General features: G+C 42.0%; 1 protein-coding gene across 1 annotated transcript; it reads right to left on the reverse strand.

The window, feature by feature from the left end:
• Window positions 1–7,424: 7,424 nt before the first annotated feature.
• On the reverse strand, window positions 7,425–8,864 carry LOC308369462 (general transcription factor II-I repeat domain-containing protein 2A-like; the record flags this gene model as incomplete). Its single annotated transcript, XM_080843913.1, has 1 exon — window positions 7,425–8,864. One exon carries the CDS (start codon window positions 8,862–8,864, stop codon window positions 7,425–7,427), a length of 1,440 nt encoding a protein of 479 aa, XP_080700039.1.
• Between the last annotated feature and the right edge of the window lie 3,073 nt (window positions 8,865–11,937).

Below are 11,937 nucleotides of genomic sequence, written 5' to 3' on the forward strand. Positions count from 1 at the left end.
TCTGGCCTTTATAAACTCTGCCATGTCGGTGGAAGACCCTACATAAATATTATGAAAAACATTTTAACCACCTCAAGACAACTAGCTAAGAATTTGGTGTAACATTTTGTGTTCAATGTACATTTGACAGTTAACATCTGACAGTTAATTTTGTTGGATGTCAAGCATTAGCAATGATCTTTTTCAACAGCAGATTACGTTTACAGTTCATTTTGTGTACAGTTACAATGCACATTTATGTAGACGATCATAAATAACAGATCACCTTTTCTTAATTTACTTGTATTTGGAGATAAATACCAGAACTAACGCCAGCAAGCCAGTTAACAAGTGACAGCTACTGTTAGCTACAAGTGACAGCTACTGTTAGCGACCTGACTAACGGATACCTCGCTAACGAAATCAGACCACTTTTGTTAATCAATCATGGCATAATGACATAGTATACTGTTTATTTCTCGGTAACTTTTCTTTTTTTTAAAAGCAAAGAAACTTACATCGGTGAAGACTTGTGTTGGTCCGGACTGTCATCGAAACACTTTCTGCCACCATCTTTTTAAAAATGTTCTCTCTGGGCTCTTCACGGCGCACAGCTTTATGGGTAATAGACAGCATCAAGGCTACACCGATGGTTCCTTGAAAAATGACCGTTATATGACGTATTCTAAGGTGTCTTATGACCCCTGAGAAAAAAATTAAGCAGAATGGGACAGTACTTACTTCTCTTCTTCCAAGACACCCGGGTGCTAAGACAGCATTTTAAGACTATAAAGAAGCAGCCAGGGTTTTTTTTTGTTTTTTTTTTACAAACCTACTGCAGTTTTTTTTCTGGGTGCTTCACGAATGTTCTACAGAATGTTCTATAAGGGAGCATTCTACAGTTATTGTTAAGGCTGTAAGGAAATTATTATACAGAGTTTGCCTGATCTGATCTGCTATCTTGACGTAGTAGTATATTCGTTACAAATATTGTACAAAATCCTAGACTAATCAACAAGTGTTACGCTCTCAACCGTGTGACGTCATCGTAACAACGTAGGACTACTGGTGCGTGCACGCTTGAAGGGAGTTTGCTCGTGGCAGTTACCAGTCAGTCACACATCGCTGCAGTCGATGATTTCCTCACTTGAGCAACGGGTAAGTGACCTAATAATATATTTCGTTATGATATCCAGAAAAACAGCGGAGTTGTAAATTAGGCTATAACGATCGATGTTAAACCGTTTGTAGGTGAATAAAGCTATCTAGTGAATTTGACACGTGTGCATGCAATGCAATTACCTATATTACCAACCGCGTGAATGCAAAACAATACAAATGTGAATATAATCCATGTCAAACAGATTGTAGGCAAATAGAGCTAGCTAGATGTGAAATAAATGAAAATATACTCCAGAAAGTGAACATCTCCTTCCGTCCATTCAACAAACAAGCTCATCTTATTTTGCGCAAATCCACAGCTAATCAGATGCGGCAAACGAGAAGAAAGGTGCGCAGATATCACATATCAGTGCATTACTTTGTGAAAGTAATGTAATCAATCTCAAATAGAAGGAAGTTTAATTTAGATGTTGGGTGCATGATAAATGACAGACAGTAATTGTGATGTTGTAAATTTGTAAATACTGAATTGTGAGAAAAGGTTAGGCTAAATGACAAAAAGTATGTACAACTGTGTAAAAGTCAGTAATTATTTTCAAGAGCAAACTTTTTGATTAATGCAACCAGTACCCTTTATTGTTAGAAGAGGCAAATTACATGTATGCGCTCATGTGTGCATGGACAGTTCTCATACGTGTTGAGACATTAACTTCTCAATGTTTTATTGTTTTTTTTTTCCCAGACACAAGGGGGAAGTAGTTAGAACGGCTGGGCTTCAGGATGTCCCCCTTGGACATTTTCCCCTTGAACCTGGGCATTCCCTTACGGTTTGGTCTGACTGTGCCACAGGCACCAGTGTGGTTGTGAAGCAAATACCGAAAAAGGGTAGGGCGGCTGTACCAGTTGTCAACATATAGTACATGACCCTTGCCGATGAAGGGCTTCATCAAAGTGCTGACAACCGACCCCGACATACCCAGGTCCAGGCATGCAAACTTGTCGCTTTTCGGCAAAATTCGCCGTTTTCCCACCGAAATATGCCATTTACGTGAATCGTGTAGATCCGGAGTTTTTTTTTTTAGTGGGGGGGGGGGATTTCCGGCGTGCAGCGTTTGGCTGCGGTAAAAAAGTCTAATATATATTTTTTTTTATATTGAAAACTCGTTATCATCACCATTACTTTCGAGTTTATGAGTTTGTCTGCCAATGACATGAAAAGCACAACTCTCAGGCTGTCAAAAGAACATAATTAGCCAATCAGAAGTAGATTAGGGCGGGTCTTGGGAAAATGTGCTTTCACCACCGACTTTTCTGTATCGCTCTGCCTACGTAGATGCCAAAGTAGAGATACTGTCACACCGAAGCAGAGTAAGTTCAAGAATCCTTGGGAAGATGCCCTCCTAGTTGATGAAGGATTGAAAAAGAAATGGCGCTGGGCATGGATAGAAGAGATAGGGAAGGACGGTAAGCCTTTTGGTAGCCGGTGTAAGAAGTTAAGAGAAGCAGGTGCTCTCTTGTTGTGCTCAAGAAAGCTATGTATGCAACTAGCGGGAAAACGTCCACTTATGAGTAAGACCCCGCTCGTAGAGCAGCTGTTCGTGCTATCGAACACACAACGCTTTTACTGGGGCCAACAACCACATCTGATGTACCGGCATCCATAACTGACCGTTTATGTGCCCTGAAAATATCGTTCAACGTTCATCGCAGAACACAATCCAGGCAAGCTCGCCCAACCCCTGGTGAATTTATGCCAAAAAATAGCTGAAGACAAAATTGCTTTGACTAAACTGTCAATATCCAATCAGCATGCCAGCTATTTTAACACACACGGCATAACACCAGAGTTTAAAAGACGTATTTCGGAAAAGCTAAAGTTTTCCTTAAATGTCGACGAAGCCACCAACAAGAACCTGGACAATGTCCTCGTTCGTTTTTTTTTTTGAAGATTACAACGCAGTAAAAACGCAACACTTGCCAGGCAGGAACATGAATATAGCCAATGCCTCAGCAATTAGGCTACTGTATGCTAGAATAAAAGATGTATATTTTATTATACGATTATTTCTTCTGAACGAAGTAATTATGGAAATGTTGCAATATAAAACTACATTCTACAGCTCACTGTTGCTCTTTAACGGTTTAAAGTGAATCACTGTCCTTTTTCATATATCCTCAATGAAATGGTTGCAAATCAAATCTTCTTTCACTGACTGAATTTCACATACCATTATAACATGTCACCTTGTGATTGTAGGTCATCTTGAAATCTTCCAAGGACAAAGCTTAGCAGCAAAACTTGATATCAAAAGAAATCGTAAATGCGACATGTGTTAGTACCATATTGTAGTGAGGTGGAGTATTGCGGCAATTTTTCATCTCACGCAACCTTCTCACCTTTTTCACCCCTGACCAGTTTGCATGCCTGCAGGTCTGTATATATTGAAATGTCTGTGGATTTCCCAGTGTAAACAATAATGTCCTGTACATACCCGGTCTGGACATCACACAGCACGAACAATTTGATTCCGAAGCGGTGCCTCTTTGAAGGGATGAACTGCTTGAAGGACAGCCTTTCCTTCCACTTAACCATGGACTCGTCAATACACAGGTCTTGGTAGGGAAATGTCATTAAAAGATTTAAAAATTGGGGTGATAATAGATCGAATTTTTCGGAGGGGGTCGTTTGAAGTGGACTGAGAAAAATGTAGGCACCTCAAGAGCACGAGGAAGCGGTCTTGGGGGAAAAGAGTTCCAAAGGAAGGAGTGGAAAAAAGGGGATTAGTGGTCCAGTAATCTCGGATGTTATTTTTTTTTATAAGACCCATTGGAAAAAAAACTGCCAAAAACACGTACATTTCCGCGGCAGTTGTGTCCACCCACTTTGCTAGCTTCCCATTGCTAACTTTTTCTTTGAGTCTCTGTGCATTTTTGTTCGTCTCGGCCACAATCATGTTCATGATTGAAGTTGTAATAAATAATTTAAAACAATCTGCCTCCATGTTATTATCTGGACGCCTAATTACACCAGAACAGCCCCTGACAAAGTTTACTGGGCTTGGGATGAGATTTCCCGTTAAGTGCTGCCACTCAAATGATGAAACCTCACTGTCTTCCAAGTCCAGCCTCTCGTCCACTAAGTTCAAGGCTGTCAAATTTTCTGGCAGCTCATCGTCCGATGAGTCGTCAGTTTCAGGCACATCTTCGTCGGCATCAACGAAGACATCCGGAACCTTGAGGAGGTGAGCCGCATCTTCCTCAGGCTGTGTCATTCTGCGCTACCACTCTGTTCCCTTGTGGCCCTCTCAATGGATCTTGCCATGTCGAAATTGATGGTAAGCGCCATTGCATTACATTGTTGTTGGTGAGTGCACACCAAAGAACATGTGCTTGGGTCCAGCCTGTGACCATGTAACGGCAGTGGGGGTGGAGAGGGTGCGTCTGGGTGGTGGATGATGACCCTACTCACTGGCACAGGGTGCTGATAAGAAATAGGCCTCCGTCTTGAACGCTCCCAAAAGTGGAATTGACGAGGGGGACACCAGGACTTATGGAGTGCGTGGTGATTAATGGTGCAAGGTCTGCCATGAAGTCCTGGTATGCCTTGTCGACCTTCAGGACATCTGGGTCTGGCAACTACCCCCGCACTGCTTTGTAGCGCTTGCTCCTTTTGAAACAGTTACATCATAATTTAAAAAAAACAACAACTCTTATAACAAAACAATCTGACAATGACTGCAGAATATATTTGTACTTAAAGGCACAATATGCAACAATTATGCTTCAGGATTAGGGTAAGAATAAGCAGTTTAACCTTAAAATAACAGCTTTAAAAAAATTGGGGCGCTCCAATGTCTTTTAATATGGAGAATTGCGTCCGTGCCAATGGCATAGCAGGGTCGATAGGCATATAACTGCCTTCTGTAGTTTTGCCTGCCGATGCCCGCCGGCCTGACTTTGATTACCTTCTGCCGATCTAGTAAGGAGCTTATTTGCCGTCTTGCTTAGTCTTGTGTTGCACATGATTGATGTTTGACTGTGTAAGGACAGTCGTTGAGTAATTAGTTTGTCATAATGTCAAAGTCAGCACATTTCAAGATATTTCGTTAGTTTTAGCTGCTAGCATACCTTTAGCGAATAGCTATTAATCCTTAATGCACCTTTAAAACATGCTCTCCATTACGCATTTTACTGGTGATCAGTTTCTTGCTCAGGTATCTTTTGACATTTTTGTACACGCTCAGATGCCCTCCACACTCAAAAAAATACTGAGTTGAAAATAACCCAAATTGGGTTATTCCCAACCCAGTACCTGAGTCAATATAGGACAGAACACATGCTGGGTTGATTCAACCAAACCAATTGGGTTAAAATTTTAACCCAGTTTAAGGCCCAATGTCAATTCTTCCCCTTGCCCCTTATCTTCCCCCTTACCCTTGAAGTTGCGCGTTCATGTGAGAGCTAGTGGTGTCTCAATACCCAATTTGATCAAGATTGAGGGCTATATACCCCTTGGAGTTAAAATAATCCGAGACCTTACTTGCTCCTCCAAGGGCTATCCCAGAGCACACAGCGAAACCAGCACAGGAATTAAAAAAAAAAAAACATGGCTGCTTGAAGTGAGGAATATTTTACATGAATGAAGGTATCTACACAACTTTTTATATGTTTATAATGACTTGGTTTGATCTGAAATGTGCTACACGAACTATGCAGAGTATTGTAGGTCTTAAGTGAAGCTTTCAAACAGTAGTTTAAGGGGCCGATCACACAGGACGCGACTTTTAAAAGCGCGTCGCTAGCAAAACCATTGTTTTCCTATGGTACGGCACGCCTTTAAAACGCCGCGCCTCGCGCCTTTCGGGCGGTTTAAAGGCGCGCCTAAAAGTTAAAATATTCTCAACTTTAAGCGCAAGTCGCGGAGTTGCACAGCTCATCAATGTCACACTAGGCCAAGGCAGCCAATCGGATCAAGCAAGAGGCGGGCTTTATTACTTTACCACTTCCTGTTGTCGGATGGGAAGAACAGCGGGAAGTTCAAACTATTTCAAAAAACAAAATGGCAAGTTCAGACGAGGCACTGATTTTAGCAGTTTACAACTACGAGGAACTATACAACTCGAGGAACAAGAATTATTCAAATTCTATAAGGCGGAATCAGGCGTGGACCTGCGTGAGCAACCAATTGGCCGTCTCTGGTGAGTATACTACACTATGCCTTTTATAAATGCATTTAAAACAAATAGGCTAGCTGGCTAGCTTATTGTAGGCACCACTCTCAGCAGTGAAGGTGAGATGAGGAGATTAAATAGATAGCTGGATACTTTAAGTGAGAGAGCGTGTGTGTGTGTGTGTGTGAAGTATTCGACTGCCGTAAGAAATGGAAGTATTTCAGAGACAAGTACATTAAGGAGAGGAGAGGTCAAAAAAGAGTGGTGCTGAGGGTGGAAGGAAGCAGAGGTGGAAATACATGGGGATCATGTCCTTCATGGAACCCCATGTACAGGAGAGGGCCACCACCTCTAATCTGGATGATACAGAAGTAGGGATTTTGTTTGACTTCTTCATTAATCAATTCACACATCTATTACCTGCAGTTTTGTTTTATTTATTTAAAAAAAATTCTTTTGTCTTTTTAACAGATTACTCTTGATCTAGTCCCTTATGATTGGGACCTGGTGCCGACACAAATACCTCAGGTAACTGACACTATAGTGAATAGACTTAGCAGGTGGGGAGTTGCATTCATAAAACTTTACACCATGGGTAATTTTGCTTGCAGTTGTGTTTACTTACTGGCATGTGAGCCATGTAGGCAATGAGCTAGGTCAGGGGTCGGCAACCTTTTGTATCAAAAGAGCCATTTTGGCCCATCTCCCGCAAAAAAAAAATTTTTTGGAGCCGCGAACTTTACCCCCTCCCCCCTCCGGAGACGCTAACGCTGCGCACCGCACAGACATTTTTTGTGACACTGTAAAAAAAAAAAAACATAGTTCGTTGCATTCATGAAATTATAAAACAACAAAGAGACAGCTGTTGAAGAACATTTTATTGCTGTTCTAACAGGAAAACCTCAAACTCTTATGAAGAGGAGAAATAACTTTGAAATAAATCAAACATAGAACGAGTATAATAAGTCTAAACATAAAGAACACCTAAACAGGTAAACATAGGTTTGTTGTCATCCTCTTGATTTTTCCTCGGCCACAGCAATAAACCATCGAATCTGAACAAAAAACAAAACAACACAACATCTCAGTTTCTAAAATATATATTTTTTGGTGAAAAATAATAGCCTATTAAATGGTAGTGTCCTCACCTGTTTAATGTGATTTCTGTTTCTGAACATCACTGCTGAGCTTTTCTATGTCGGGGCTGTATGACGTGACCTTCATCTTAACGCAGGATTGCAGGCTGACATCTGTGAGGCGTGAGCGATATTTTGATTTGACATAGTTCATGTTAGAAAATATTTGCTCGCATAAGTATGTGGATCCAAAGATGGACAGGACTCCAAAGGCATACTTCTTGATGTTGTGGTAGGTTTCGGGAATTGCATTCCATGTCTCAAAGACAAGTTTGTCGGGTTTGGGAAGGTTTTCTATTTCGCTCCATTTGTGTTCTCGAGCGAGAATAGCCTTCTGACGGGCGACGTCTTCGAGATCAGCTGTAAGACTTTTGAACTTGGACACCCATACCTCTTTGTCAGCTATGTCAGCCAGTTCAATTTCAAGATCGGGTTGACTCACGAAAGTGAATGCTGACATGTTCAGCATGGACGGGTCGATGTCCAGGGGTGTGACGGGGAAGGATAATGTGCTTTTTTCCTTTCTGAACTCACTGAATCTTTGTCCAAATGCAGTTTGCATTGCAATGATCGTGTGCTGCAAGTACTCACAATTGATGTTGTTGTGTGACGTTTTGAACTCTCTCAGGGAGGGGAAGTGAGAGAACGTACCTTTCTCCACATCTCTGGCAAACACTGTCATCTTGCGCTCGAACGCCAAAACATACTCCAGCAGCTGAAGGGCAGTGCTTCCTTTTCCCTGGAGACTTCTGTTCAGCATGTTCAGGTGACCTGTCATATCCACCATGAAGTGCAGCTTTTGCAGCCAATCTGGGTGTTCCAGTTCTGGATAGGTGAGGCCCTTACTTTCCAGGAAAGTTTTCACTTGTTCCAGACAAGCCGCAAACCGTTTAAGCACTTCTCCCCTGGACAGCCACCGGACTTTGTTATGCAGCAGGAGATCCGAATATGCGCTGTCGACTTCATCTAACAATGAACAGAACTGTCGGTGGTTTAACCCTTTTGCCATGATTTTGTTGACTATCTGAATTACGAGGTCCATCACCTCTTTGCATTCGGGGGGAAATGTTTGAGCGCACAGTGCTTCTTGGTGCAGGATGCAGTGAAACGTCAGCAGCTCTCGACCCAGCGACTTCTGAAGTAAAGTAATAAACCCCTTCTGTGTTCCTCTCATACTAGGTGCCCCATCAGTAGCCACTGACACCATGTTGGTGGTCTGTATTTCTTTGGCTTTTAAACAATTCACCACAGCCTCACAAATGTCCTCCCCCCGTGTTTGGCCTTTTAGCGGTATCAACTCAATAATTTCCTCCTGCGGCCCGTCAGAGTTCACAAATTTGCATAACAGCGCTAGTTGTTCAATGTCGTTCACATCACTGGACTCATCACAGGCGATGGAGAATGCTGGAGCTGAATTGATGTCGTTAATTTGTTGACTGGTGATGTTTTCTGACATCTTAATGGTCCTGTCCTTTACGGTTTTTGCAGAGAGAGGCATATCTTTAATTTTCTGAACAATTTCATTTTTGTTTTTAAAGTCCGAGAATAGATGTTCTGATATTTTCATGAATGTCTCTTTCAAGTATTCTCCATCTGTAAATGGCTTTCCGCACCTGACGATCTCCTGAGCTGCCGCAAAACTAGCAGCAGTTGTTGAATTTGGAGACTTGATCCATTTCTTAAAAGTAATTTTACTCTGCTCACCTTTCCGCAGCAGTTCCGAAATAGCTCTTTTCCTTTCATCTCCTGCTTGGTATTTTTCAGCAAATGCTGAGTGTTTGTTCTGGAAATGTCTTTCAACATTACATTTTTTGTTATTGGCTAATTTCTCGCCACATATCAAGCATAGAGGTAAGCCTGCATCAGTAGTAGTGAAAGCAAATGAATCTGTCCACGCTGAATTAAAATCTCTATTTTCCTCTGCCACTTTTCTTTTCTTGGATTTATCCATGTTTAGTTTACTCAATATTAGTCAGAGAGGGAGTTAAATGGTTAACTCTTTAGCTGTCATGTGGAATCGGGGAGTAGCCTAAAGTACAGTAGACTACAGTAGCCAGTCAGCAGCGTCAACCGTTGACGTTCTACGTGATCGGTCATGGCCAGCAATGTAAACAAGGAATAGATAGCATAGCATAGCATAGCATAGCGATACAATATTCAAGTAATGAAAAAACTGTAAGGACCTTTATTATCAAAATATAACGTACTGAAACTTTAATATTCAACACACAGTAGGTCTACCACAACATATATTAGCTTGTAGCTAAATAACTTTTTGACTACGAACTTTAATGCTGTAAACCCTTCTCGCTCAGTATTCGTTTGTACAATTGGCTGTCAACGGTGGATGCTGCTGATTGGCGGCTCACTGGCATGTCCCGCCTCCTGCCAATGGCAGCATCTAGGCTACCTGATGCCAGATGCCAGTTAAAGATTTAACTCCTACTGGGATTAGCCACCTGCAAATCAACGAAGCTTTGTCATTCACTCCCCCCCCTCACGGTAGCACAATTGCGCATCCATTGCGACCTCTCGTTTAGTTGACGATATATATAAAAAAAAAAAAAAAATTTTTTTTTTTTTTTTTTTTTTTTAAAGAAAACTGCAGGGAGCCACGGCTGAGTGGCTAAAGAGCCGCATGCGGCTCCGGAGCCGCAGGTTGCCGACCCCTGAGCTAGGTCCTCTGATTACATGATTTTACAGCTTGAAACCATGGAGAGAGAGGACAGCCTGGGACCCCCGACCCTAAGCCAGCCTCTCCTCTCTCCTCTCCTGTCTGAAGTTACTGAAGTAACTGCAGAGTCATCAGTCCGCTCGCACACACCGCACACACACACACCCACCCCCAAGAGATCCCATCCCTATTCCCGCAAGGCCCCCTCTGCTTCCAGCTCACTCTCAAAGTACCAGGAGAGCATCCTTGGTGCATTGCAAAAACCAGTAAATGAGGATGAGCATTTCCTTTTAAGCCTTTTACCGGCATTCCAGAGACTTGATCATATTAGGAGGTCGGAGGTCCGTATGGGCTTTCAGAGACTGTTCCATAATGCAGAATTTGGACCACAGACCTCCTAATATGATCAAGTCTCTGGACCAAAATTGAATGTATATATATATGAATTAAATTAAAATATGTTAATGTAATGAATTTAAATTAAAATGTGTTCTATCAATGAAATGTAGTGAATTCAAAAAATGAGTTCTGTTATTGTAATGAATTTAAATTAAAGTATGTTATGTTAATGTAATGAATTTAAATTAAAGTATGTTATGTTAATGTAATGAATTTAAATTAAATTAAAATGTGTTCTATCAATGAAATGTAGTGAATAAAAAAAAAAAATGAATTCTGTTCTGTTATTGTAATGAATTTAAATTAAAGTATGTTATGTTAATGTAATGAATTTAAATTAAATTAAAATGTGTTCTATCAATATAAGGTAGTGATTAAAAAAAAATGAATTCTGTTCTGTTCTTGTAATGAATTTAAATTAAAGTATGTTATGTTAGTGTAAATAAAAGTATATTTCAAAGATACATTTAGATTGTGTATACATTTTTTATTTACAATAGCTATGTTTAAATGACGTCATCTTGCCAATGGACGGCACCTGCAGGAGAGGAAAAATAGGAGGTAAAGGTCTCCCTCACATCCTGGTTCTCTCTTGAGGCATTGTTGCTGCCCACACGTTTCAGGTGCTGGACAGCTCTCTGCTCCATAGCGGAGGGGGGGGTAAGGTCACGGTCCTCCGTCTCCCAGTGCAGAAAATTGTGCAGGATGCAGGTGGCTTTGATGACCCTATCTGCAACCTGTGGAGACACCCCAAACACTCTTCGATAGAGTCTCCACTGTGTGGCAAGAAGGCCAAATGTGCACTCCACCATTCTCCTTGCCCGGGACAGTCGGTAATTGAAAACCCTCCTCTCTCTGGTGTTGCTCTGTCCCGGGTAGGGCCTCATCAGATCCCTCCGTAGAGGGAACGCCTCGTCGGCCACAAAGACATAGGGCACCGGGCTCTGGTTCTCAGCACCACAGAGAGGGGCATCTGGGGGGAGAGGAAGGGTGTGGGAATACAAGGCCTTCCCAAAGGCAGACAAAGCCAGGGTCCCTCCATCGCTGCTCTTTCCATATGCCCCGACGTCAATGATGCGGAAGCGGTAGTGCGCATCCACAACTGCCAACAGCACAACGGAGAAGTGCCCCTTGTAATTGTAGAAAAGGGATCCTGAGTTGGCTGGGGCTTGTATTTGCACATGCTTCCCATCTATTGCGCCGAGGCAATTTGGGAAGTCCCATTCTTGATGGAACCCCTCAGCGATCTGCTCCCAATCACGGGTTGTCGGGGCTGGCATGTATTCGGAGACTAGACAGCTAGGACTAGCCTGACTCCATGCATGTGTACAGATAACTTTATTATCCACGAATTACGTTTGATATCTGAATGACAGCACTTGCTTTGGAGACATCGATCCGTGCTTTTACATGTACCCTCCACAAAACAATTACGACAGTAGTTTTGTGCTCTATA

This window comes from Sprattus sprattus (assembly GCF_963457725.1).
Source record: "Sprattus sprattus genome assembly, chromosome: 1".
In the NCBI taxonomy this organism is placed as follows: Eukaryota; Metazoa; Chordata; class Actinopteri; order Clupeiformes; family Clupeidae; genus Sprattus; species Sprattus sprattus.